The sequence below is a fragment of the Myotis lucifugus genome, unplaced genomic scaffold (genome assembly GCF_000147115.1).
Source record: "Myotis lucifugus unplaced genomic scaffold, Myoluc2.0 scaffold_582, whole genome shotgun sequence".
NCBI lineage: Eukaryota > Metazoa > Chordata > Mammalia > Chiroptera > Vespertilionidae > Myotis > Myotis lucifugus.
The window spans coordinates 92,856-116,953 of NW_005871630.1; the positions used below are offsets into that span (position 1 = coordinate 92,856).

Below are 24,098 nucleotides of genomic sequence, written 5' to 3' on the forward strand. Positions count from 1 at the left end.
GAGGGAGGAGTATGTGGGACATAGAGGACTTCAGGGCAGTGACACTGTTCTTCATCGCACTGTCGTGGTGGGTACATGTCATCACACATTTGTCCTCACACCCAGAGCGAACCGAGTGTAAGCCACGGACTTTCCGGGTGACATGATGTGTCGGTGGAGGCTCATCAATTGTAACAAATGAACTACTTTGGTGCCAGACGTTGGTGGGAAAGGCTGTGCAAGTGTGGGGGCAAGAAACACATGAGAAACCTCTGTACCTTCTCAATTCTGCTGTGAACCTAAAACTGCTCTGAAAAATAAACTTTATTTTAAAAAAAAGAAAGAAAGAATAACAGTAACTAAAACTATTTAGTGACACACAAAAAAGAGACCTAAGTTCAATTCCCAACTTTTAGTGTGAACCTGCACAAGTTACTTAACTGTAGTCAGATGCAACTTCCTCATCAGCTAATGGTGCTAACAGTATCTATTTGCAGAGCTGCTGGAAGGATGAGCTGTGAGCTCACCGGTCCACGCTCTCTACCAGCACATAATATGGACTTGATAAACAGCTTAAAAAGTCAGATTTACAAATTTCAAATTAAAACGTGTTTGGTTCTATAGCCAGAGACTCTAAATCAGTGGTTCTCAACCTTCCTAATGCCGCGACCCTTTAATACAGTTCCTCATGTTGTGGTGACCCCCAATTTCATTGTTACAAATTGAACATAATTAAAGCATAGTGATTAATCACAAAAACAATATGTAATTATATATGTGTGTTTTCTGATCGTCTTAGGCGACCCCTGTGAAAGGGTCGTTCGACCCCCAAAGGGGTCGCGACCCACAGGTTGAGAACCGCTGCTCTAAATGGAAACCTTGAATACTTAATGTGTAAATCTTTATAAGAATCTTACTATTGAGACAGGTATGTTTATACACATTAGAGAGCACAAGAAACCAAGACCCCCACAAGTTATCAGTAACATGACCAAAGTCACACAATTATAAAGAATCGCAATTCTGGATGAATCCCTGTGATTGCGGCAACCCAATATGGTCTGAGTGTTACCTCAAGCTTATCAGAAGCTCTACTTGGTAGTTATATATGAACTTAATTAATAAAAAGGGAATTTAAAAATCTGCAGCATATGCAGTCTTCCCAAGGATATTTGCATACTGTAAGACAATATTTCACCATATAACAGAGGAAATGACAATCTCAACAAATTTAAAGAATTAATATATGAATAATGCTCACTGTGTACTAAAAATAAATCCCCCAAATGATTAGCACACCCCATAGTTTAAAATAGGAGATATAGTTCTAAATAACCCATAGGGACAAAAAAGAAATCATAATGCAAAAATATTTTAACCGAATGTTAAAAATACTGCACACTAAAACTTTGAGATGCAACTAAAATGGAACAGAGGGAAATCTTTAGCTTTAAAATGCATATGCTGGGAAAGATAAGCAATGAAAATAAATGAGCTAAGTAAGCATTCTTTTCCAGAAACTATAAAATAGCAAAATAATACCCCAAAATGAAGAAAATTAAAGATGAAGAGCAAGAAATTACTCAAATTGAAAACAATAAAAAAGAAGAGAATATCAACAACCCCAAACTGATTTCATCAAGCAGCTCAATACTGATCAACCTTTGGGAAGACTGATCAGAAGAGAGAAGGCACAAATAACAAAGAAAACTTTCAGAAATGAAAAGGAGGGGACTGCCAAGATCTTGCAACATAAAAAAAATAAAACCGTAAGATATTACAAATGATATCTTAATATCCTAAATAATATTATGCCAAAATATTTGAAAATGTAAATAAAATAACCGAAACCCGAAAATATAACTAACAAAAACTGACTCTGTAAAAAATTCCGTAAAAACCTGAAGAGTCCTCTAACCATTAAGGAAATTGAATCAGTAGTCAAATATTTTCCCAAAAAGAAAACCCCAGACCAGAATGTGGCCAGTTCACATTCAAGGAAAGAGTAATTCCAGTTTACACAGCTCTCCCAGAGAACTCCTACAGAAAGAGGGAGGCGACTCCCAAGCCAGCGTTCTGAGGCCAGCATCACTGAGACCCCAATCGGAACAAGGACAGAATCAGAAAGGAAGTCACACCCCTGGCACGAAACAATCCGATAACAAAAGGCTCCAGAAGCAAATCACATGACAAAGTTGAATTTACACCTGCCTTGAAAGCTGCTTTAACATTAGAAATCAAAATTTATAACTGACCATATTAACCTGCAAAGGACAAAATCATCTGATCATCTCAAATCCTGTAGAAAACAGATTTGATGAAAGTTAACACCCACTCATAATTTAAAACAAAACAAAAAAACTCCTAGTCACCTAAGAATAGAAGGGGCCTTCTTTAACCTAAAAATAAGTATCAACAAAAACCCATAGCACACAGTGTAATTACCTGCCGACTGCAGACAAAGAGTGTTCCTTCTGGAGGGAACGGGTCGACAGCCCTGCTGTTCCCGTTCCTAGTCAACATGGCACTGAAATCTGTCAGCAAGACCAAGACATGAAGCCCAAGGAGTGCAAAAGGAGAAGCAGAACTGTCATTTTACCCCCCGAGATGAAATGTCATTTCTAATCTACAAAGAAAATATTAAAGTAGAACAAATTTAAGAATTATACCATGTTCACAGATTACAGGACTAGAGATTAAATGCAATTCCAGTCTGAATCACAGCAGGGTGAGGGTGTGTGTGTGTGTGTGTGTGTAAGTATAATTTCACACACCGGAAGATGCGTTTGTGTGTCTATGTAATCTGACGATATGATTTTAAAATTTGTGTGATGATACAAAGGGCCAAGCATAGCTGAGATGCTGTTCAAAGCAGTGAGAGGCTTTGTTTTCACAAGACAGTGAGCCCTGTGGTGAGACAGTGTGGTCCTGGGGCAGGAAGAAAGAAAGCAATAGGACAGAACAGGATAAGAAAGACTCAAACCTACGTTGACATGTGATTAACAGGGATGTAACAGCAGATAACTGAGTAAGAGACAGTCTTTTCAAAAATAATACTGGGACAACTGGGCATCAGTACGAAAAAATGGAAACTGGACTCTGTGTTCACACAACACAGAAAATGCCATTCCATGTACTAACCTAAATGCAAAGAAGTCCAAATAGAAAGGTTTTTAAAACAATAACTCTGTTAAGAAAGATTTTAAAACCAAACATAAAATAATATCCATAAAGGAAAATATTAAAAAACTATATTATATTAATAGACTACATTAAACTTAAGAACATTTTTTTTCCTCAAGATACCACAAAAAACAAAGAAAACTAACCCTAAAATAGGAAGAGACACGGAGCACATAACTGAAGCAGCTTCATGTACAGAGCACATTAAAAGAGCTCTTAGAAATCATTCAGAAAGACAAACAATGCAGTAGAAAAATAGGCCCAAAAAATCAAGAACTCAAAAAACACTTAATACAGTAGGATAGCCAAAAGGCAAATACACACACACAACACACGTGAACAGTGCTCACCCCCATGGGGAAAGCAGGAGGCTCTACTACATCCCCACCAGACTGCGAAAGACACAGTGAGGAAATACCGCAGTGTCGTGAGGATGTGATGTGAGAGGAGCGCGAGGCGCTACAGGCTCTGCACCCCAGCTTCCAGGAGCCTGCCCCCCAGACTGGGTGCACCGTGTTTTTGAGTGGATACCAGTTATCTATCAGTAACTCTCGGCTCCAAATAACCCCTCCAGTGCCTGCTCTGCAAAAGAAAAGCTGGGCCCTTCAATGTCTCCACTGGCGGGAGGGGGGGGAGAAGGGGGCACGGCAGCCTTGGCGCAGAGGCGCAGGAGGAAAGTGGGGGCGGGGGGGCGGGGCAGGATTTCCTCCCGGGGCTCCAGGTACCACAGCAGCCGCCTGCAGCGCTTCCCTGGTGATGAGCTCCTGCACAGCTGACAACCAGCCTGTCCCACACCGGGACCGTGTCAGGAGCGCTTTAAAGCAGGGCCGAGTCAGGTCCCTCCCTGCAGCCATGACAACTTACAGTAAGGGAGGTACTAAGATTCTCCCCCCTTTACACAGAGGAGGCCAAAGTTCAAGTGGTCACTGACTTACTCAGGACATGAAGTTGTAAGTGGTGTCAGTAGAGTCGGCAAAAACAGTGGTGCCCTTCCTGGGGACAGGAGTTAAGGCTGAGCATGGAAGGCCAAAGGCCACCGGAGAATGTGAGTCGAAAGATTTTGCTCCATTAAAGGAATTCCCTCCGGGCATCAACCAGGAGACAGTTCCCAGGGCAGTGAACTTCCACAGCCCTTACGCTTTCTAGCTCTGCTTTGCTAGAAGACAAGCTGGCCTGCCAATCCAGCCCCAGAGCTGCCGTCCTCTGACCTTGGACTTTCCCAGGTCAGAGCCTGTGCCTTCCCTTTAAACCCTGTTGCCTAAACCCTGGCTGAGCACCTGGCTGCTGGCTCCAAACCTCCAAGGCAGAGCCGCTGAAATGATGAAAGGCCAGGTGAGTAACATGCCACACTCTTCACTTACTCAGACTCGCCCAACAGCTGGTGGTTCAAAGAGAATTGCAAAACTGTGGCCAAAAATCAAAACACTGAAATTTAAAAAGTATACGATGAAAATGTGAACCAAAAACCTCAGAGATGAATTAAGTTAATATTACTATCTAAAACAAGGATGCAGGGTACAAAACTGCACATACACATCCCTACCCATACATACAAGTACTGAAAAATGACTGAAAAAATAACTGTTTGTTTAATGTAGTCTGCATAGATAATGATGATTATTTTTCTTTCGACTTTTTGGAATTTTTTAAAATTATTCTATAATCCTATCTAATAAAGAGGGAATGTGCTAATTGAGCCTCATGTACAAAGATGGTGGTGCCCACAGCCAATAAGGAGGGAATATGCAAACTGATTGCCCCACCCTCAAAGATGGCGGCTCCCACAGCCAATAAGGAGGGAATATGCTAACTGATTGCCCTGCTCTCAAATATGGCGGCTCCCACAGCCACAAGATGGCGGCACCCAGTCCCCTCAGCCCCCCAGCCGCCCAGGGCCGCCCAAGGCTCAGGTGACCAGGGCCAGCCGAGGCTTGCGCTGCTGGCAGTGGCAGCAGCAGAGGTGTGATGGGGCGTCGCCATCCCCTGATCGCCTCCCGCCCCCAAGGGCTCCCGGACTGTGAGAGGGGGCAGGCCGGGCTGAGGGACCCCCCTCCAGTGCATGAATTTTCATGCACTGGGCCTCTAGTAAAATTATAACATGCTTATAATAAAAAAGACTCTTCATTTTTAACCTTAAGATAAGTCATAACTTAAATGACATATTCCTACTGAGTATTTTAGAATACTAACACTCAAACTTTGAGAAAGTGAACACATTATATAGGGCAACAACATAAGTTGGTCCGAAAGCCAACTGACCCAACAAGTCACCAGGCAACTGGAACTTAGCACTGTGAATCAGAACACAATTCTGGGAAGGCAAGGTTTAAAGATGTCCCAGAAACAAGAACAGAAAACTCCAGACACGGACAAATGACAGTTTACTTTTACCAAACAGCTTATCAAGTGATCTTTATGTAAATACTGCAAATGTTACCAAGTCCCTCAAAAATCCCAACATTATTTTTACAGATTAGAAAAGAATAAAAGCCAAAAATAACACCAATAACTCAATTAAAATAACTCATGCTTGTGTTTACACAAAATGTGATGAGCATAATATATTCGTCACACCACTGTAATTATTCTCTGAAAATAATACTCTAAATATTATTTTGACAATGTAATTATAGTTCTTACCTCAAAAGTGGTTACAAAACTGGCACAGATACCCTGCTAAAATTCTACCAAGCATAAGGTTCTCACAGAGAAACAGTCAAAAAATAGTATAAGAACTTTATTAGGAACCAGAACACCTTTTAAAAGATTTGCATTCGGTTTGAACTAACATACTATAAATACTTCTAAAGTTTCATTGTTGAATACAAACTTCATTCTTGAATGAAATTACTTGAAATAAAATTCCGTAATATTCGTAGCTACCTTTTTCAGGAAGGTAGCGAGAAAACTTAGCTTGCTTTCCTCCTTGCCTCTAGTAGCCTTGCAACTCGGCCTACAAGCGTAAGTTGTCTACCTGAAATGGATACAACTAAAACATTAAAGACCTAAATAAATACATGCTCCATACTCACAGACTGGAAGACACTATCATTAACATGGCAATTCTCCCCAAAAGGACCGTAAATTCCACACAATTTCTAGTATCCATAATATACACTGAGTGGCCAGATTATTATGACCACCCCATCAGTACTTCGTTGGGCCACCTTTTGCCTTCAATACTGCGGCGATTCTTCTTGGCATTGACTCCACGAGATGTTGAAAGGTGATGCGAGGAATCTGACACCGTGCCTGATGAATAGCACTGTCCAGTTCTGTGAGATTTGATGGTTGTGGAACCAGCTGCCTGGTGGCTCTTTTAACTTTGCCCACAAATGCTCAATTGGATTGAGATCTGGTGATTGTGGGGGCCACCTAAGCAAGGTAAAGTCTCCCTCATGTTCTTGAAACCACTCCTGCACAATACGAGCACCGTGGCATGGCGCATTGTCTTGTTGGAAGAAGCCATCTCCATTGGGATACGCCATCAACACAATAGGATGAACCTGATCAGCAACGATACTTAGGTATATTGTGCTATTCAGACATTGTTCCACACGAATTAAAGGGCCCAAATCGTGCCAGGAAAACATGCCCCAAACCATAACACTGCCCCCACCAGCTTGAAGGGTTGTACTCATGCATGTGGGGTGCATGCTTTCATGCTGTTTCCGCCAAATTCTCACTCCGCCATCTGCATGATGCAACTAGAAACGTGATTCATCGGACCACATGACTTTTTTCCAATGCTTGACTGTCCAATCCTTGTGTTCCTGTACTAATTGGAGAGGTTTTATCTTGGTAACTGCAGACAGCAAAGGTGTTCGAACAGGCCTTCGGCTTCCATATCCCATACGATGCAGTGTACGGCTAATTTGCCTACAAACGTCAGCTGGCCATAATAATCTGGCCACTCAGTCTGCGTGTGTGTGTGTGCGTGTGTGTGTGTGTGTGTGTGTATCCATCCCACGTTCAAAGGCTGTTAAGTCGCACTGTTTACCCATATCTTCAGAAAAAAATCACTTCTACTATCGTGGTAAACAACCTGCTTCCCTATTTATAATGGTCTGGCCCTCTAGCAACTTCAGAGCGAAATTATAGTTAATTTGCCTACAAACATTAGGTGGTAATAATAATCTGGCCACTCAGTGTATAAGTAACTCCTATAATTTGACAAGAAAAAGGCAAACAACCCAATTAAAAACTGAGCCAAGGACTTGAATAGACACTTCCCCAAAGAAGATTGACAACCAACAAGCACATAAGATATTCAACATCATTAATCATTAGAGAAATGCAAATCAAAACTACAATGGGAGACCATTTCACACCCACCAGGATGATCATAATCTAAAGAAAAGAAATGTTGGCCAGGATGTGGAGAAACTGGAACCTTGAACATCGTTGGAGAAAATGTAAAATGGCTCAGCTGCTGTGGAAAAGTCTAGCAGTTCCTTAAAAATCCTATATCATAGCCTTGACTGGTTTGGCTCAGTGGATAGAGCATCGGCCTGCAGACTGAAAGGTCCCAGGTTCGATTCCGGTCAAGGGCATGTACCTTGGTTGCGGGCACATCCCCAGTGGGGGGTGTGTAGGAGGCAGCTGATCGATGTTTCTCTCTCATCGATGTTTCTAACTCTCTATTCCTCTCCCTTCCTCTCTGTAAAAAATCAATAAAATATATATTTTTTTTAAATCCTGTATCATAAAAGCCTAATATGCAAATCAACCGAACAGCTGAAAGACCGGTGGAAAGGCTGGTTGCTATGACACGCACTGACCACCAGGGGACAGGTACTCAATGCAGGAGCTACCCCCAGCCCACAGGCCCCAACCAGCGGCAGGGGGCAGGGCTGGCAAGCGGGCGGCTCCAGGCTGGCCAAGGCGGGTGCCAGCAGGGGGGCGGGGGGATCTCCTGATCGCCCCACTGGTCACCCCTGATCGCTGGCCAGGCCTAGGGACCCTACCCGTGTACAAATTTTGTGCACCGGGACTCTAGTTTAAACATAAAATCAACCCAGCAATTCCACTCCTAAGTATAGACCCAAAGGAACTGGAAGCAGGTACTCAGACAAATACATGTACATGCATGTATTTATAGGTGGCACAATATCGAAATGGTGGAAACAACCCAAACAGTCATCAATGAATGAATGGCTAAAGAAAATGTGATCTGAGCATTCAATGGAATTATTCAGGCATAAAAAGATAAAGTTCTGATGCATGCTACAATATGAATGAACCTCAAAAAAACATTATGCTAAGAAAAAAAGCCAGACACAAAAGATCCCATAATTCTATGATTCCATTGATGGGAAAAATCCAGAATAGGTAAATCCACAGACAAAATGCAGAATGGTGGTTGCCAGGGGCTCAGGGAGTAGGAAATGGAATACAGCTGCTCAGAGGGCCCAGGGTTGCCTTTGGGGGTCATAAAAATATTTGCAAGGTAGAGTTAGTACGTGTACAGTCCTGTGAATGCACTAAATGCCACTACTCAGTTCAGAGTGGTTATTTTTATCTTACGTCATGTCAATAAAAAATTACTTAAGGTGATAAACTGCAGCTACCTAAGTTGTGGACACCTCTCACACACCTCACAGAAACAGGTCTGTAAAGACCAGTCCCTCTAACTGTGGGTATCAGTGAGCAGCCAAGCCCAAAACCAAACAACCAATGTACTCATCAATTCAAACCAGTTCATAAAAAGTTTCAGAATCGCCTCCTTTAAATTTGATAGATCATCCGCTTGCTTCAGTGAAGAGAAAATTAATCCTGCGAGATGAAATAATCTCCTACCATTTATTATATTAATCTCCTACCATTTATAAACAATGAAAAACAAATCTTTGCAGCAGAGGTGGGAGAGCAGAGGAAAGGGATAACGGACTGAGGGAGACATGGGGAGATATTCTGGAGATGGAAGACAGAAGAGCATATTATACTCTGATGAAAATGAGAAAGGGAACAGCTGAAGAGGCGGAGGGAAGGGGATAATTTCAGGGCAGAGTATCTGCGTGCAGAGGGAGGCGCTGGGTCGGGCTGATGGCTGTTTAATCGCAGCGTTTGCTTGCAGGGCACTTCCTGCAGACGTCTTATTTCGGGGCACATCGCCACGGGAGGAACCTGCTGCCCACCACAGCTCGCGGGATGCCAGGGACACCCTATCTACGACGTTTGTATTTTCCAGCCATTACAGACCACAGCACCTTCTGAACTCTCTCTGAATCACATGCCACACAGACTTAAACGCAGCTGCCTTTCCATGCAAGAGTGAGAAATCCATCTCTTACTGCCGATGGTTAATCCCCCAAGAGCACTGGGGCTTCCGTTTTGTTAAAAAATAGAGCAACAAACAGAACTTTGTAACATCTTAAAGGCAATTCACAGCTAAATCCCACAGCCTATCAATTTCTTGAGAATATTTGAAAAATTACTGCTGTTTAAAAAAACTGAGAGCAAACACTTTGTAAATTCTTAGGTTAACTTAACTCAAAGGCCCAAAGGAAGAATTCTAAATCAAATAGGAATATGCAGGAATTTTAACAAGTGAGCTTTAAATAAAAACACTAAGAAATCACAGAATAGAATGAAAATTAAACCAAGCCAGGCAGTATTTCAAACAGCTAATTTAGCCTATTGCACTCCGTGCCTCAGTTTCCTTGCCTGTAGAAAGAGATTATGACCTCAGTTCTCTACCCACCTTGCCACAGCAGCATGCATATTCACACGAAGGTAAGTATGCCTCACTTTCTATAAAAATAGGCATTAAGAACTGTATATAAATAAATTTATAAATCATTTTAAATATAGCTGGAGATTTCTCATTTAAAGAAGTATCTGTTGAATTATGTTATACTTTCTTTACTAAAAAGAATTTTAAGGACAGCTTTTTAAAAGCCAGATATTTACGCTGGGATTTTCTTATTAAGTGACTTGGGCTTACCCATCAAGTATTTTAATTCTCTGGGTAAATATGCCATATATTAAAATTGTATGTTTTTTAAGCATGATGTTAAGATAATAACCCTCGCTCAAAGGCAAGTGTTGATGCTAATAGTTCAAGAACCAAAAAAACCTAGAAAAGCTTCCTGGCCTTCAATGTAAGAGGCCTGGTTCTCCTCTGATCCCACATCAGCAGCCACTGGCGATCAGAGCTAACCTCCATCTGTCGCACTCCTTCTTCTTTGTCTAACACATTCAGCATCTGGCTCTCCTCCATGGAATGTAAGCGCCCTGAGGGCAGGGGCTTGGGGTCACTGTTAGGATCACACCCAACACAGACTGGGGGGCTTAACCAATCAAAATGCCTGTCTCACAGCTCAGGAGGCTGGAGTGGGAGGAAGGTGTGGGCAGGGTTGGTTCCTTCTGAGGCCTCTCTCCTTGGCTTATAGACAGCTGTTCTCTCCCTGTGTCCTCACATGGACGTCCCTCTGTATGTGTCTGTGTCCTGACGTCCTCTTCTTATATGGACACCAGTCACACTGGATTAGGGCCACACACACGACCTCACTTTACCTTAATGAACCTTTTTAAAGGCTCTGTCTCCAAATACAGTCACATCTGAAATACTGGGGGTGAGGACTTCACCATGTGAATTGGGAGGAACACAGCTCAGCCACAGAGGTAAGGAAGGAAGTTGCTAAAACTTTTAAAATGATAATTCTTAGGTATCACTAATAAAGTTTCTCTGCATCGTTAGAAAACATTTGCTTTAATGAATGATTAATACTCAGTGTTTAGTTTTTAAACCCTTTTCAAATACATAAATAATTCCTGAGTCTTCTGGACGTACCTGTCAGCAGGGCTTCCTGTTCCACTCGGAGTTCCCGAAAAAGAAGAATCAAATCAACAGCAATGCCGATTGTATCCAAGTTCCTGTGTCGTGATGTTAAAAGAGACAAAGTTAGACACGTTCCCAAGCCCACATTTCACATGATCCAAAAGCAGCGCTGAGCCTGCTGGGGACAGTGCCTATGGCCAGCAGAAAAAACAATGGTCTCCAAAGAAAGAGTTCAGAATGTACTGCTTTCTGTAATTGAACAATCAGCCCCATTAGCTCCCCACACCTGTGAATGTGACCTCACAGGGCAGAGGGGACTTCCCAGCAGGAGTATATTAAGGACCCTGAGGTGGGAAGAGTGTCCTGGAGTGTCAGGTGGGGCAACTGAACCACAGGGTGCTTGTAAGGGGAAGAGAGAAGGTCAGGGTCAGGGAGGGAGGCCACGAGCCCAGAAATGCAGGCAGCCTCTCAAAGCTGAAAAACGTTCTCCTGAGCGTCCAGAAGGACTCTCCGTGTCACCTCAGTCACCTCAGCGGACACAGGAGAGATGGCATTACCCAGGAAAGCTCTATGGCAGCCCCTCCTGTCTAATGTGAATCCCTATTACATATGAGGCCCAAAGGATTTGAGAAGGTTATACCAGTAGAAACCCTGCCAACTTGAACAAAATGCACAGAGAAAGGATGAAATGAAAGGTAGTCAGACTCCCCAAATTCTACAGGTAGAAAACAGGCTGATAACTACTCAGCTACAAACATGTGTACCCTTGAAGAAAAAGGATGACGCTAAGGGCGGGGCCATGGGCAGAGTCTCAAGCCACAGAGGCTTAATGCCCGGCCTTGACACCTGAGTTTGCCCAACTGGATTTTGAAACTGCTTAGGGCCAGCGACTCCCCTTCCCTTCCATTCTCTCCACTTTAAAGGGAAATGGCTAACACTGTTATCCGATGCCTGTCCCACCACTGTATTTTGGAATAAAAAAACTCATTTTCTAGTTTCACGTATCATGGGACATGGCCAGGCTCTTTCGTTCACCTACTATGTACGGCTGCCTTCACACTACCAGGGGAGAAATGAGAAATTCTGACAGAGGTCACAGAGCCTAAAGTACTTATTATCTGGCCCTTTACAGAAGAAGTACAGCAACCTCTGCAATCGGGTGACATTTACATGCAGAGCTAACCACTTCCAACAGTGTTCTCTGAGCACTTCCTGAACTGTCATGATCGGATGGTCTGCTCGGCCGTATTAGGCCCCGTTCCACACATCCTAGAGAAATAGCAGCCACATTCACACACAGTGCAGTGTTCATACAGATGATGTGATAAGGTCTAAGTCTCAGTAGCATCACACCTTCTGACTAACTCTTTAGTAACTTAAGGTAAAACACCAGGAAAATATATGTTGGTTGTGATCTGAATCTTGACAGGTTCAGAACTGGCTTCAGCACATTGTATGCGGGAAACGGATTTATACGTTTTACGTTGACTGTAAGCAGTAGAGCCACCTGTTACTACCCGCATACAACGTGTTGAAGGTTAGCCTTGAAGGCCTTAGAGAATCTTTGTTGTATTTCTGACTAGAAAATGTTTTATTCTGAGCTGATACCCTAAATAGTTGGAATTTCTCTTTAAAATCAACAGTAAATAAATATAAATCTAGAAGGTAAAAGGCAGGAAAACTAACAAAATTCTATCTTGGTGTCTTCATTTTGTGCAACTTACGGGCAGGTTGAAATGAAACCGAACATTTTGACCCAACTGTAAGTTGCAAGAAATAAAGACAACACGACCACGGAGCATGGCCCAGCCAGGAGACCGCTGGTGTTTATCTGCCACAGTATTTATTTGTGTAACGTTTGAATTTTTATAGTTTACATATATTACTTTTGTACTCAAGAAAGAAAATAAAGTGAATTGTTTTCCAAGAGAGTAACATAGCGTTTATTGACTGTACGGTCGCTTCCCAGGCAGGGGCAGAAACGACGTGCTGAGCGGTGCGCCCGGGACCAGCAGGCACTTTACGTAGTAATCTCATCTAAAACTCACCCGGTGGATAGACAGGAGAAGCCGGTACTCAGGCGAAGGCCCTTGTCCAGGGCCAAGGGCTGTTACAGGGACGGCAGTCACACACAACAGGGTCAGTGGCGGCTGCTCTGAGCTGAGCTCTAGGCTGGAGTCAGAAGGAACACTCCTGGGCTCTTAGTGATGAGTGACTCGGACAAGTTCCTTAACCTCTGAGTCACAGTTCTTCCATTGTAAAAATGGGAAAACAGCAGCATACTATTTCTTTTTCTTTCTTTTCTTTTTTTTTACATGTATGGAGCCATCGCACAGACAACTTGATAACTATACAGACCCTGTCGGCAGGAACCATATGTTTTGATGTGTGTCACTGCCTATGGTTGCACTGCAGCATACTATTTCTTGAATTTGTTCTCAGGATCACACAAGACACTGCAAGTCAAGTCCTTGAGCTACAAAACCTGGTGCTTAGGGCAGGCGCGCAGAATGCCCGCTTCCTTTCCTGAGAGGCTGGCCAAGCGTCAAGACAGCCCTGCCAGCCCACAGCCAGTTTCTGCTCTAACTCCCCCTCCCTCCCCCCTCACACGAGAGAGCCCCCCTGCCTAGAAAGAGACAAAAGAAACCTGCCCCTGGCCCACTCTTGCAGCACACAACCAGTTATGTTTTTAAATGTTGACTATTATTATCAAGATTATAATTGTTTCTATCCATTTGTCTGCAAAAGGATGGCAGGTTTGGTTTGGAATTAAAGTTAAACAACCCTAGCTTTTTTCCCTCTCGCCTTTTATCTTAAAAATCCCATTAATCACAGGGAAGCCTCAGGTATCAGAACTGTCTAGGCAGCGCAGGGCGTCCCCCTCAAGTGGCTTCTGGACCAGCCCGACTGCACCCATCACCGCAGTGACAGGGAGGCCCGGAGGCTCGTCTACACTCAAGTCCAGGAAAGAAAGGTGAGCGTGCTCTTTGAGGCTTCTGATTTCATCTCAAGTAAAAATGTTTAATAAAAAGCAGATTCCATAAAATCAAAGAGGAAAGGTGTTCAGTTCTGGGAGGAGAGAGCAACGTGTCAAAGAACGCGCACAGCACCGAGCAGTTTTTGCTCAGCTTTCAGCCACGTTATAAAACAGGTGGAGCCCGGCCAGCGCGGCTCAGTGGTTGAGCGTTGACCTACGAACCAGGAGGTCACGGTTTGAGTCCTGGTCAGGGCACATGCCCAGGTTGTGGGCTCGATCCCCAGTAAGGGGCGTGCAGGAGGCAGCAGGTCAATGATTCTCTCTCATCATTGATGTGTCTATCTCTCTCCTTATCCCTTCCTCTCTGAAATCAATAAAAATATTTAAATAAATAAAACAGGTGGAAGTGGAGTCTTAAGACAGGTCATCTTAGACCTTTACAAAACCTGCTCCCTGTTCAAAGCAAACACAAGGGCCACTCATTTAAGCACTGAAACGAATGAAAGCACTGACAGCGAAGACCAGCGAGGCCCAGAGCTGCATGTGCATTAGGCAGTCTGGGATCAACGACTCAGAATTAAGTTCCCATGTGTGCTGTGGAAAACCAAGTGCCTCAAAACACATAAATGCAAGTGAGAAACCTAAAGAACCCCCATGCTAACCACACTCTGTGGCGGTCACACCATTCTCTACCGGAGTCCTTCTCCCCCGTGACACTGTAATGCCCAGCGGTTTCTCAGAGCACAGGTGAGGACAAGCACGCCACCTGATGGAGTTCTGGTTCACGGCGCACTCGATGCAGGCGTTGCGGAGGCACCGGAAGCACTCTGTTATCAGCTGCAGACTCGAGGCCAGGTGCTCCACGCGGGACGGGTCTCTGCAGGCCAGCTCGACGGTGCGAGCGGATCTCTTCAAGATATCCAGGACTCTTTGGAAGATGGTCCTGGGTGCAGTTTCCCTGAAAGAGGACAAAACTGTCACCAACCAGAAAACAATAACCTAATCTCCCCACGTTCTGTTCAGAACACAGCCTGTCCTTCTTTCTGGGAGGGCGGGGAGGTGGGCTAGGCCTGCCTGGGCCAGCTCCCTAGTTAACAACACAAAATAAAAGAGCTACACGCACTGAGCGTACATGCCAGGCACTGTCCTTATCAACATTTTCATGTGTTATATCGTTTAATCTTTGCATTAAGCCACCACTGTCCTCTCCATTTTAAAGATGACTGAAGGGGAGGGGCTTTGAGCAACTTGCCCAGGGCCTCGGGCAATTACTGGCAGAGCCCAGTCCCAGCGGGGGCCGTGTGACCCTGTGCTCCACTCCCAGGACAGCCCAAACCCACTTTCAGGGACTGTTCGTGCTCCTGGATCTGCCCTTAATCCAAGTGGAATCGCTACATTTCATGTTCCAGATAGAGAGCAGAGCCATGGCCTGTCACCCAATGCGCAATAAAGCACAGTTACCAGAAACCAGTCATGAGGACTGACTGCCTGGGAGGCAAATATATGATCCATCTCTAGATACAGAGAAGCTGGCAACACTGAGAGAGAGAGAGAGAGTGTGTGCCAGCGCGCACGTAGTCATTCAACTACGTGGGGGGGAGGGGGGGAGGCAGGGGAGGGAGACAGAGACCAAGAGCCTGTGCCCAGGGGAGAAATGAGCTTGAGCTGTCCCCTCAGGCACCCAGTTCCCACATGCCTCTCATGCCAGGAGCGGGCCTGCACTGACTCTCATTCCAAAGCTATGAAGGTAAGAATTTTTTGTACAACACAGCACCTAAGTGCAAGCCAACTTCCTCATTCCGGACTCCCCGGGAACCAGCCATCTATCTCAGCGTTAGAAGGAGGGCTGCCTGGGGACAGTGTACAGATCTCGCAGATTCATTGACCAGATGTGTTTCCTCCTTTTGCCCTCATCCTGCAATCACAACCCCCTACGTCACCCTTGGATTAAGCCAGATGGTCAGGGAGCTGCGCATGCATGCAGAACTAGGGACCATGAAACGCCTGCAGCTGCTGGGCTTGCTCAGAGTCGGGAAGACCTGCATGTCCACTTTCCCGCCCAGGGGAGCTACTCCCTCCTTGAGCTTCAGGGCCATGCGCGCTGGTACTCCAGGTGGTGTGTGTGCATCGCATGGGCAGCTCGTACAACCACACTGATGGTCTCGGCCTCTCCTTTAAGATGTCCACAGCATCCAGAGCTCATCTTTAACACAGAGTCCAAGGCATGACTCCAAGTATTAACCTTATTTCTCCCCACCTGGCTTTCCCTTCTCTCCCTTATCTTTTACTTTATTCAGTCGTTTTTGTATTTTCAGGTACTTCAAATTTGTTTTTGGAAAGAGGCAGAGTGTAAATTAATCAATTAAAAATTGAGAATCAGGCATAAAATAAAATAATTTGCCCGCATCTCCCCAGTCGGCCGTCTCTAAGTGTGGAACGTGAAGTGAAGCTCTGACTCAGCGTGGCAGTGACTGGTGATCAAATGACAAAGGAAAAGCTGGAGGGCGCACACTGACCTCCTCAGTGCCCGCAGGCAGCAGGTCAGTAGTAGCCATGTTCAGTGCCAATTTGCCATAAAAGACCTTCACTAACTCTCTCAAGAAAGCTTTAAGGAATACAAAATACAGCGCAGCAGACATTAATACGCTAAGAAAATACCCAAGAGTTAAAACCTTTCAAAGACTGCCACGATCTCTACAACAAAGAATTTATTATTCAATCTGACATTCAAATAGAAGCAGAGCTCTGCAACTTGAATAATCTACAGTAAAGCCTCTTTTTTCCTAGTAAGATGGCTAAAATATGTGTATTACACCTGTGATAAAGAAGCAATTATGTCTTCTTTCAACTGGTCCTTTGCAAGCTACCTCTGCATGGGAGGCAACTTCCTACTGTGAAGGTCGTCCCTGATGTCACTGGAATCTTCACATTCAGTTTACTCAAAACTGGTATCTAGCACCGCAAAAGCTTGCAATCAAACTATGGCAGACTAAACACAATAGGAGAGAAGCATTTTCTTAGGAAAACTGGGTAACTGATGTTCCAGCAATAGAACAATTAATTCATGAACTGGCCTGTGATGATTCCCAATGTCACATGTTAATTTGTCATTTATGCACCATGCCTTTTCCTTTCATTCTTTCTTTTCTTTTCAATCCTCTCCCAGGGATATGTGTATTGATTTTAAAGAGAAAGGAAGGGAAAGGAACATCAATCGGTTGCCTCCCATACACACCCTGACCAGGGGTCGAACCCGCAACCTAGGTATGTGCCTTGACCGGGAAGGGAATCTAACCCGCAACCTTTTAGTGCATGGGATGACGCTCCAACCAACTGAGCCACCTGGCCAGGGCCATGCCTTCTTTTTTATTTATTACACTTTCAATCAAAAGAAAAATGTTTAACTGAGCTAGTCAATCAACAGGTTCCTGAATCCAAGTAACTATGACCAGCCACTCTAGAGGAACCATGGCAGCGTCCATCGGGCACACAGTAATTCACATCTGTGTGTCAGAGCGAGGGGGAGCTAGGGTTGTGATCACTGTCCTTTCCTGTCTCCGGGTCGCACACCCATGAACTCCTGAACATGCCAAGCACCCGCAACCCTGTGTCTGCTCCACCAGAATGCCGTTCCCACACCTTCCCAGCCAGTTCTCTGCCTGCAAGTCTTTGGGTCTCCTTCATTCTCAGCCCTGGGGGAACTCCCCACTAGTCCAAGAGAACCAGTTCCCACCTCCATGCTCCACTGGCACTCAGTCCAGAAGCCTGCAGTAGCACCAACATCCATTATCTTCACTTCCAGTTACCGCCCCAGCTAGTCTATAACCACCCCCCCACCCCCAAAATAGAGACTTTTTTTTTTTTATCCTTAGGCCCAGAATTGGCATTCACTAATTGTTCTGTTCGATTCAAGTTTAAAGTAAGTGATGAGACTATTTGCATACTCAGAGTGACATCTGACTTGTGATCCAAACCCCTCGGAAGCCAGGCCCGAGGCAAGCAGTGGAGTCAGTGCGCTGGAAAAGGGAACTATGAGGCCTCGGCTCACCCCTCCATCTCCATTAAGAAAGCCACATGTCCTGGACCCCAAAACATGAAAAATGTCTTATGTTAAGAGGTAGATATCTTCTGATTGCAACTTAACAAACATCTAATTTCTCTTCTACACTATACAATAAATGGCTAAGTTTAAAGGGGAGGGAGAGGAGCTGTAACCCGATTAACTATATTTTAAATTTCTTGAGAGCAGAGACTATTTCTTAGATGTCTGTATCCCTCTATAAAGGGGCTGGGGGAGACTCTTTCATCTAGACCAGTGGTTCTCAACCTTCCTAATGCCACGACCCTTTAATACAGTTCCTCATGTTGTGGTGACCCCCAATTTCATTGTTACACATTGAACATAATTAAAGCATAGTGATTAATCACAAAAACAATATGTAATTATCTATGTGTTTTCCGATGGTCTTAGGCGACCCCTGTGAAAGGGTTGTTCGACTCCCAAAGAGGTCGAGACCCACAGGTTGAGAGCCGCTGATATAGACCCATAGAATAAATAACTATGATTTTATTCACAATATTTTATACAGTATGACACATTAACAACTTCCATAAGATGAGGACAAAAAGCTTTTACTCTTCTATACTTCCTTACCTTCTAAATGGCCTTGAAAGAAAGCTTTTTTGGCATTACAGATCCAAAGTAGTTAAAATGTACTCGGTTTGCAAATTCCAAGTTCACTGTCAAGACAGCACAGCTAAATATGTGTAATGATTAACGACAGTGAAATAACTAGTAACGATCAGTCAATCGTTCCTATATTACAAATGTTAATAACAAAAATTGCTGTCATTTCTGCTTTAACCAAACTAACACAAAATATTCACAAGGACTTTAAAAAGCTTAGCTACTTCATTCACAGAAGGCAGAAAGTACTTAAGAGGACAATTAAATTCAACCGTTAGACATTCCTATTAGGTAGGAATGCATACCCTGAAGACAACATATAAATGAAATGTTACATTACACACAAAAAAGGCCAAAAAAAAGCCTTTGAATTATACAAAAGGTAGAATTTCATTTCCTTCAAGTTTGAACAGATCTGTAGGTGTAATCTCGGCAAGTCTTGTTTGAGCAAAATTGAAGAAAACTACCCATGATTACATGTTAACAGGTTAGAGAGGTCTAATAAACTATATGTGTACACATTTTACAGTCAGTTCATCAGGTGGAACCTCCTACTGAAAAGGAAACTAAATGCTAGTCATTGTAACGCTACAACTAAGACTCTCACACTTGCTAAAAGATTTATTCTAATACCTTAGATTTAATTAAAAACTGGCACATGCGGTTTAGAGTAGTTTAACCACTGTCACTAAGAAAAACTATTAAATACATACAAGTTCAGAGATTAAAGTAACAATCACTGGTTGTTATTAAAACCATAAGCCCTGCCTCCTGATGTGACTGGGCTGACGGAGCAGAAACAGAAAACAAAGCATTTCTATCTCCTGCCAAAAGCAGCCGAGGCAACATTGTGAAATTCATCTCTGCAGACCTCACAGCTCCTCTTTGACAGTCTTTTCCCGCTTCTGTCACACCCAGGACTCCCCAGCTGTCCCTGACAGCCCCGACCACTCCCCTGCGCGGGGTGGAAAACTTTTTCTGGAAAGGGTCAGGGACACACGTTAGGCTGTGAGGGGCTGACAAGCTCTGTCACAACCTCTAAGCTCTGCTGCTGTAACACAAAGGCAGTCTCAGGCAACACCTACCTGGCTGTGTCCTAATAAAACTAGTTCTATGGACACCGATACTTAAAGTTCATATAATTTTCACGTCATGAAATTTTATTTATTTTCCCAACCATTTAAAAATGTAAACTCAAAGTCCATAGATCTAAACTGAATTAAGAAGGGCATTGTACCCTGGCCGGTGAGGCTCAGTAAGTGGAGGGTTGTCTGCACCAAAAGGCCGTGCACAAAAGGTCTCTGGTTTGAGTCCAGGTCAGGGCACATGCCCAATCCAGTCAGGGTGTGTGCAGGAGGCAATCAATCGATGTTTCTCTCTCCCTTCCTCTCTGTTTAAAAACAAATCAAAAAAAATTTTTTTAAATCACATCGTTTTAATACCTTGTCTTTGTTTAAACTGCAGTGATGCTGAGCGTATATGCTGTAGTCCTTAAAAAGAAAGAAGGGAAATGAAGCCTGAGGGAAAAAAGGGACAGCAAATAGGAAGTAGAAGGATCAACAGGTTGTAATTGAAAAGTTTTAAAAAGGAAAAAAAAATGGAAAATCAGACTGTGAATTTCTAACAAAAACCATGTTGAGATTTTATTTTGAACATCACTGAAACCACAGCTCAATTTTGGGAGAATTGATGTCTATATTCTTTAGGTTTCCTATCGTATAATGGTGTATCGCACCACTGAAGTGTTCTTTACTATCTTTTGATAAAGTTTTGTAACACTCTCAATGGTGATGATAGCCACTGACACTTCATTGTACTTATTATGTGCCCTGCACTCTACCCAACACTCCATGGATGCACTCCTCAGTGGCTGTAATGAGAGTATCGCTTGTTTACAAACCGTCTTCAACTCTAATATGACTGCTCTAGGCTTGCGGCCTTCAGAGAGGTTGACTCAGCCTAGAGTTAGCCCCAGGGTTCCTTTGCCTTTGAGTGAGTGTCCCTGCCCACAGTTCCGTGGCCACACCCTTGGGTCCAGAGACCACTACAAAAGACTGGAAGAATGAAAGACTCAGAAACTCTTCTGAGGGTACTACTGGTCACAATTCTAACCTTATTTATTTTGATTTGCTGGCTCTAACTTTTTCCTGTCTACTGTGTCCATTTAAGATAATTGAATGTGAGGGGTGGCTCACACTGACCACATCTGTATTTTGAAGTTGAGTCAGAACACCTTACCAAATAGTTCCATATGGCCTTCCAGCTCATGGCACAGATAAAAATAAAGGAAATTGTCATCACTCTAAAAGGTTCTTTTTATAGTGTAACTTAATTGATGTTCTCTCTCAACAAAGTTGACCTGAATCATGGTTGAGTCAAGATGATATGGCATCCTTAACTAAGCTGACAATTCGTGTGGGTTTTTTGTTTTGTTTCGTTTTTTGTTTTGTTTTTGGTGCATCCAAAGACTCTTGCTGGCCAGAGGCACAGTAATGTTTGGGGGAAGCCTAGTGCATGTGCATACACACAGATGGCTAGGTTTATTTTCGAGTTCTGTAGTATGTTGGCTTCTGAAGTGTTTACTCAATTCCCTTCATGAAAGTTAGTCAACACACTTATACAAGCAATGAGTAACACTAAGACATATTGTACCTCTTGATATCACAGTCATCGTCATATTTCATAATTTTCCTATACTTTCCTTACTAGAGTCTTTCCTCTATGCTCTCACTTATATACCCAATGACTCAAGAAAATTAAATGCTCAAGGAAATAATAATACTATGAAGTGCTTATTATGTGCTAGGTCTTAAAGTAGGTCCTGAGAATAGAGGTGAATGAGAAGAATCCTGCCTTCAGATTGCTGTCATTCTGGGAGGATTGGTAGGTGATTAAGTGGTTATAACATCCTACACAAAGTTCTCTGAAAGAGGTAATAAGCAGAGAGTATCTTGGTTCTTCCACATCTAGGCACAACCATAAACTACAGCAACCAGCCTGACAAGAGACAGGCAGCGGAGGGCTCAAACCCCTTCACAGCAGAGCCTAGCCAAGTGCTGGCGGAAAGCAATCTAGACGGGAGGGTGGGGAAAGGATTATCACCAATTAGACTCGGGACAGGCTGCAGCAGTGGCGAGGGTAGCTTGTTGCACTAACACTCCTGTGTAGGCCCTTTTAGACTCCAAACAGCCCTAGAACAGTGAGCGACAGAGTGAACTGCAGGAGAGGAGCAGACTGTGAAATGCCCTGGTGTCCCTCCTCCACACCTCTGGCCGCTCTAGTTAAGGACCCAGGGGCCATTCTCCACCAACGGGCAACATGTTAACAGAGCAGTGACCCAGCGTCCATTCGGACAATTCAGAGTTGCATTCCTCAGAGATGCCCAGTGGGACTGAGCCCCCGTTGCCCACACAGCTACCAGCTTGATAAGGACAGCATCTTCCAGTGGTGTCTCTCCTTCCAGTCTAGCTTCCCCTCTCCTGCACGCCTCATCGCTGGGGGTCACTTCCGATTAAATTACCTCATCCAAGTCTTTGCCTCAGATTCTGCTTTTGGGGAAAAAACAACTAAGGCTCAGGTAGACAAGGAGATGTGTACAAAGAGGGTCTCCGCAGCACCGTCTGAATTACCAAAAATTCAACACAAGCCAAGTAGCCACCAGTAAGAGAGGAGGTAGATAAATTCTGATGTTTACAACAGTTAGTGATCTAGCTCTCTGGGATGAACACCGGGAACACTCAAAACAAAATGTCGGTAAAAACAGGAGCTGTAGAGCTTACAGCATCCATTTATGAATAAGGGAGAAATGGGGTTGCAAAGTGAAACACAGGGCACCCCTACCCGATCCCCCCGCCTGGTATTCACACCCTCGAGGTGACCCCTCCTGTGCTCCCGCTCTGTGCCCACTGGAATATGCAGGCGTAAGGGTGTGCCATTTCCAAGATTAGGTTATAAAGGCACCAGAACTTCCATCCCAGCCGCCCTCTCTTGGATCATCTGGCTTTGGAACAAGCCAGCTGCCAGGTGCTGAGTGGCCCGACACAGGGGTCCACGTGGGAAGGAACAGACGCTACCTGCCAAAGCCACGTGCGAGCGTGGAATCCCAGGCTTCAGCCCGTCGGGCCTCAGAAGGCTGCGGCCTGGTCCACAGCTGGACTGCAACCTCGTGAAAAAACACTGAGCCAGACCCACCAGCAAAGCAGCCGCAGATTCCTGACGCTCATAAACTGTGCGCAATAATAAATGTTTGTGTTTCAAGCTACTAACTTGCGGGGTAATTTGTTCTAATACAGAGGACATTAACAGTATCAGTAATGTTTTGACTTTGAGAGAACAAAACACAATTTTAATTCTTGTTGATTTTGCAAGTGAAATACATGTGTACTTGTTAGGTTATATCATCTTCCAAAAATGCATTAACATAATCATGTATTTGTACTTTTGTCAAGAGTTTAAAAACAACCAACTGACAAAAACACTAGGATGAAAGCTAAAGATAAGCTTAAATTCCTTTTTCCTTAGAGTATACAAGGATGTTTTCTTAAATGTCAGTTCCTAAATGCAAAACCAAAATCATCTAAATTCCTCTAAGTTACTTTCAAGTAGTCTTTTTATTTATTTTTTTTAATTGATTAACGTATTACATATGTGTCCTTGTCCCCCCACTGCCCCCCTCCCCCACTTTAGTCTCTTTTTTGTTGGAAATTCTCATAGCTTTTTAAAATTGTTTAATATTGCTTTTAAAAAACCTTTTTTTCTTTTTCAAGGAATTCAAATATTAACAAGAAATTACTGCCCACATCTTTTGGATCTAAAAAACTATTTTTCTTCCACTGAGTTATTATATGCTTCTTATTCTCAAGTTCCAGAAGCAACTATTCTAAAGTTTAAAAGCCTATTGAGACCAGAACCTGATCATGGAATTGAGATGAAATTAAGCAATTAACAAGCACTATTTTAAAATATGCAAAATTCTCAAGAATGACCACACATTTCCTTTCCTTTCACTACTGACTGACTAGAGGCTGCAATGATAATACCGGTGTTTGCGGGGAATCCGCCATGTGCTGGCACCATTCTGACGCTACATACAGCACAACATCAACCTACAAGGCAGGCATCATCATACCACTGACCCAGGTGAGACAGGCTGGGAGAAGTTAAATATTGGCCAGTTCACACCACTAGGAAGCGGCAATACTTGGATTTGAAACTAAGCCTATGCCTCATGAAAGCCTTTTTCCCCTGAAACCCATTGCCTGATTCCAAAAAGGTATCAATATTTCATATTGGTGTATTTCAGGAGAGAACAGGGGAGAAGGAAGGAGCCCCCAAACACAAATTGTTTAAAAAAAACAGCTATCTCAGTCACTCTGCAAAATAGACCACAAGTTGGCCTACGGTTTTCAGAGGTCACAAAAAGCAGAGGTAAATCCCCCCGCTAGGGAGCTCTCAGGACCAGATCTGAACGACATGAGATACTATGGCTC

General features: G+C 43.7%; 1 protein-coding gene and 1 non-coding gene across 2 annotated transcripts in view; both read right to left on the bottom strand.

The window, feature by feature from the left end:
- The window catches only part of ATXN10 (ataxin 10), a 103,082-nt gene extending 87,670 nt beyond the window's left edge, over nucleotides 1-15,412 (bottom strand). Inside the window, exons 1-3 of the mRNA XM_023745787.1 lie at nucleotides 15,384-15,412; nucleotides 14,689-14,880; nucleotides 10,958-11,040 (exon numbers count right to left, since the gene is read on the bottom strand). Of these exons, the coding sequence (XP_023601555.1) occupies nucleotides 10,958-11,040; nucleotides 14,689-14,880; nucleotides 15,384-15,397 (289 nt within the window). The 5' untranslated portion in view covers nucleotides 15,398-15,412. The remainder of the gene's footprint in view (nucleotides 1-10,957; nucleotides 11,041-14,688; nucleotides 14,881-15,383) is intronic.
- Nucleotides 13,260-13,395, bottom strand: LOC111823603. The gene has a single exon (XR_002826671.1).
- Nucleotides 15,413-24,098: the final 8,686 nt, after the last annotated feature.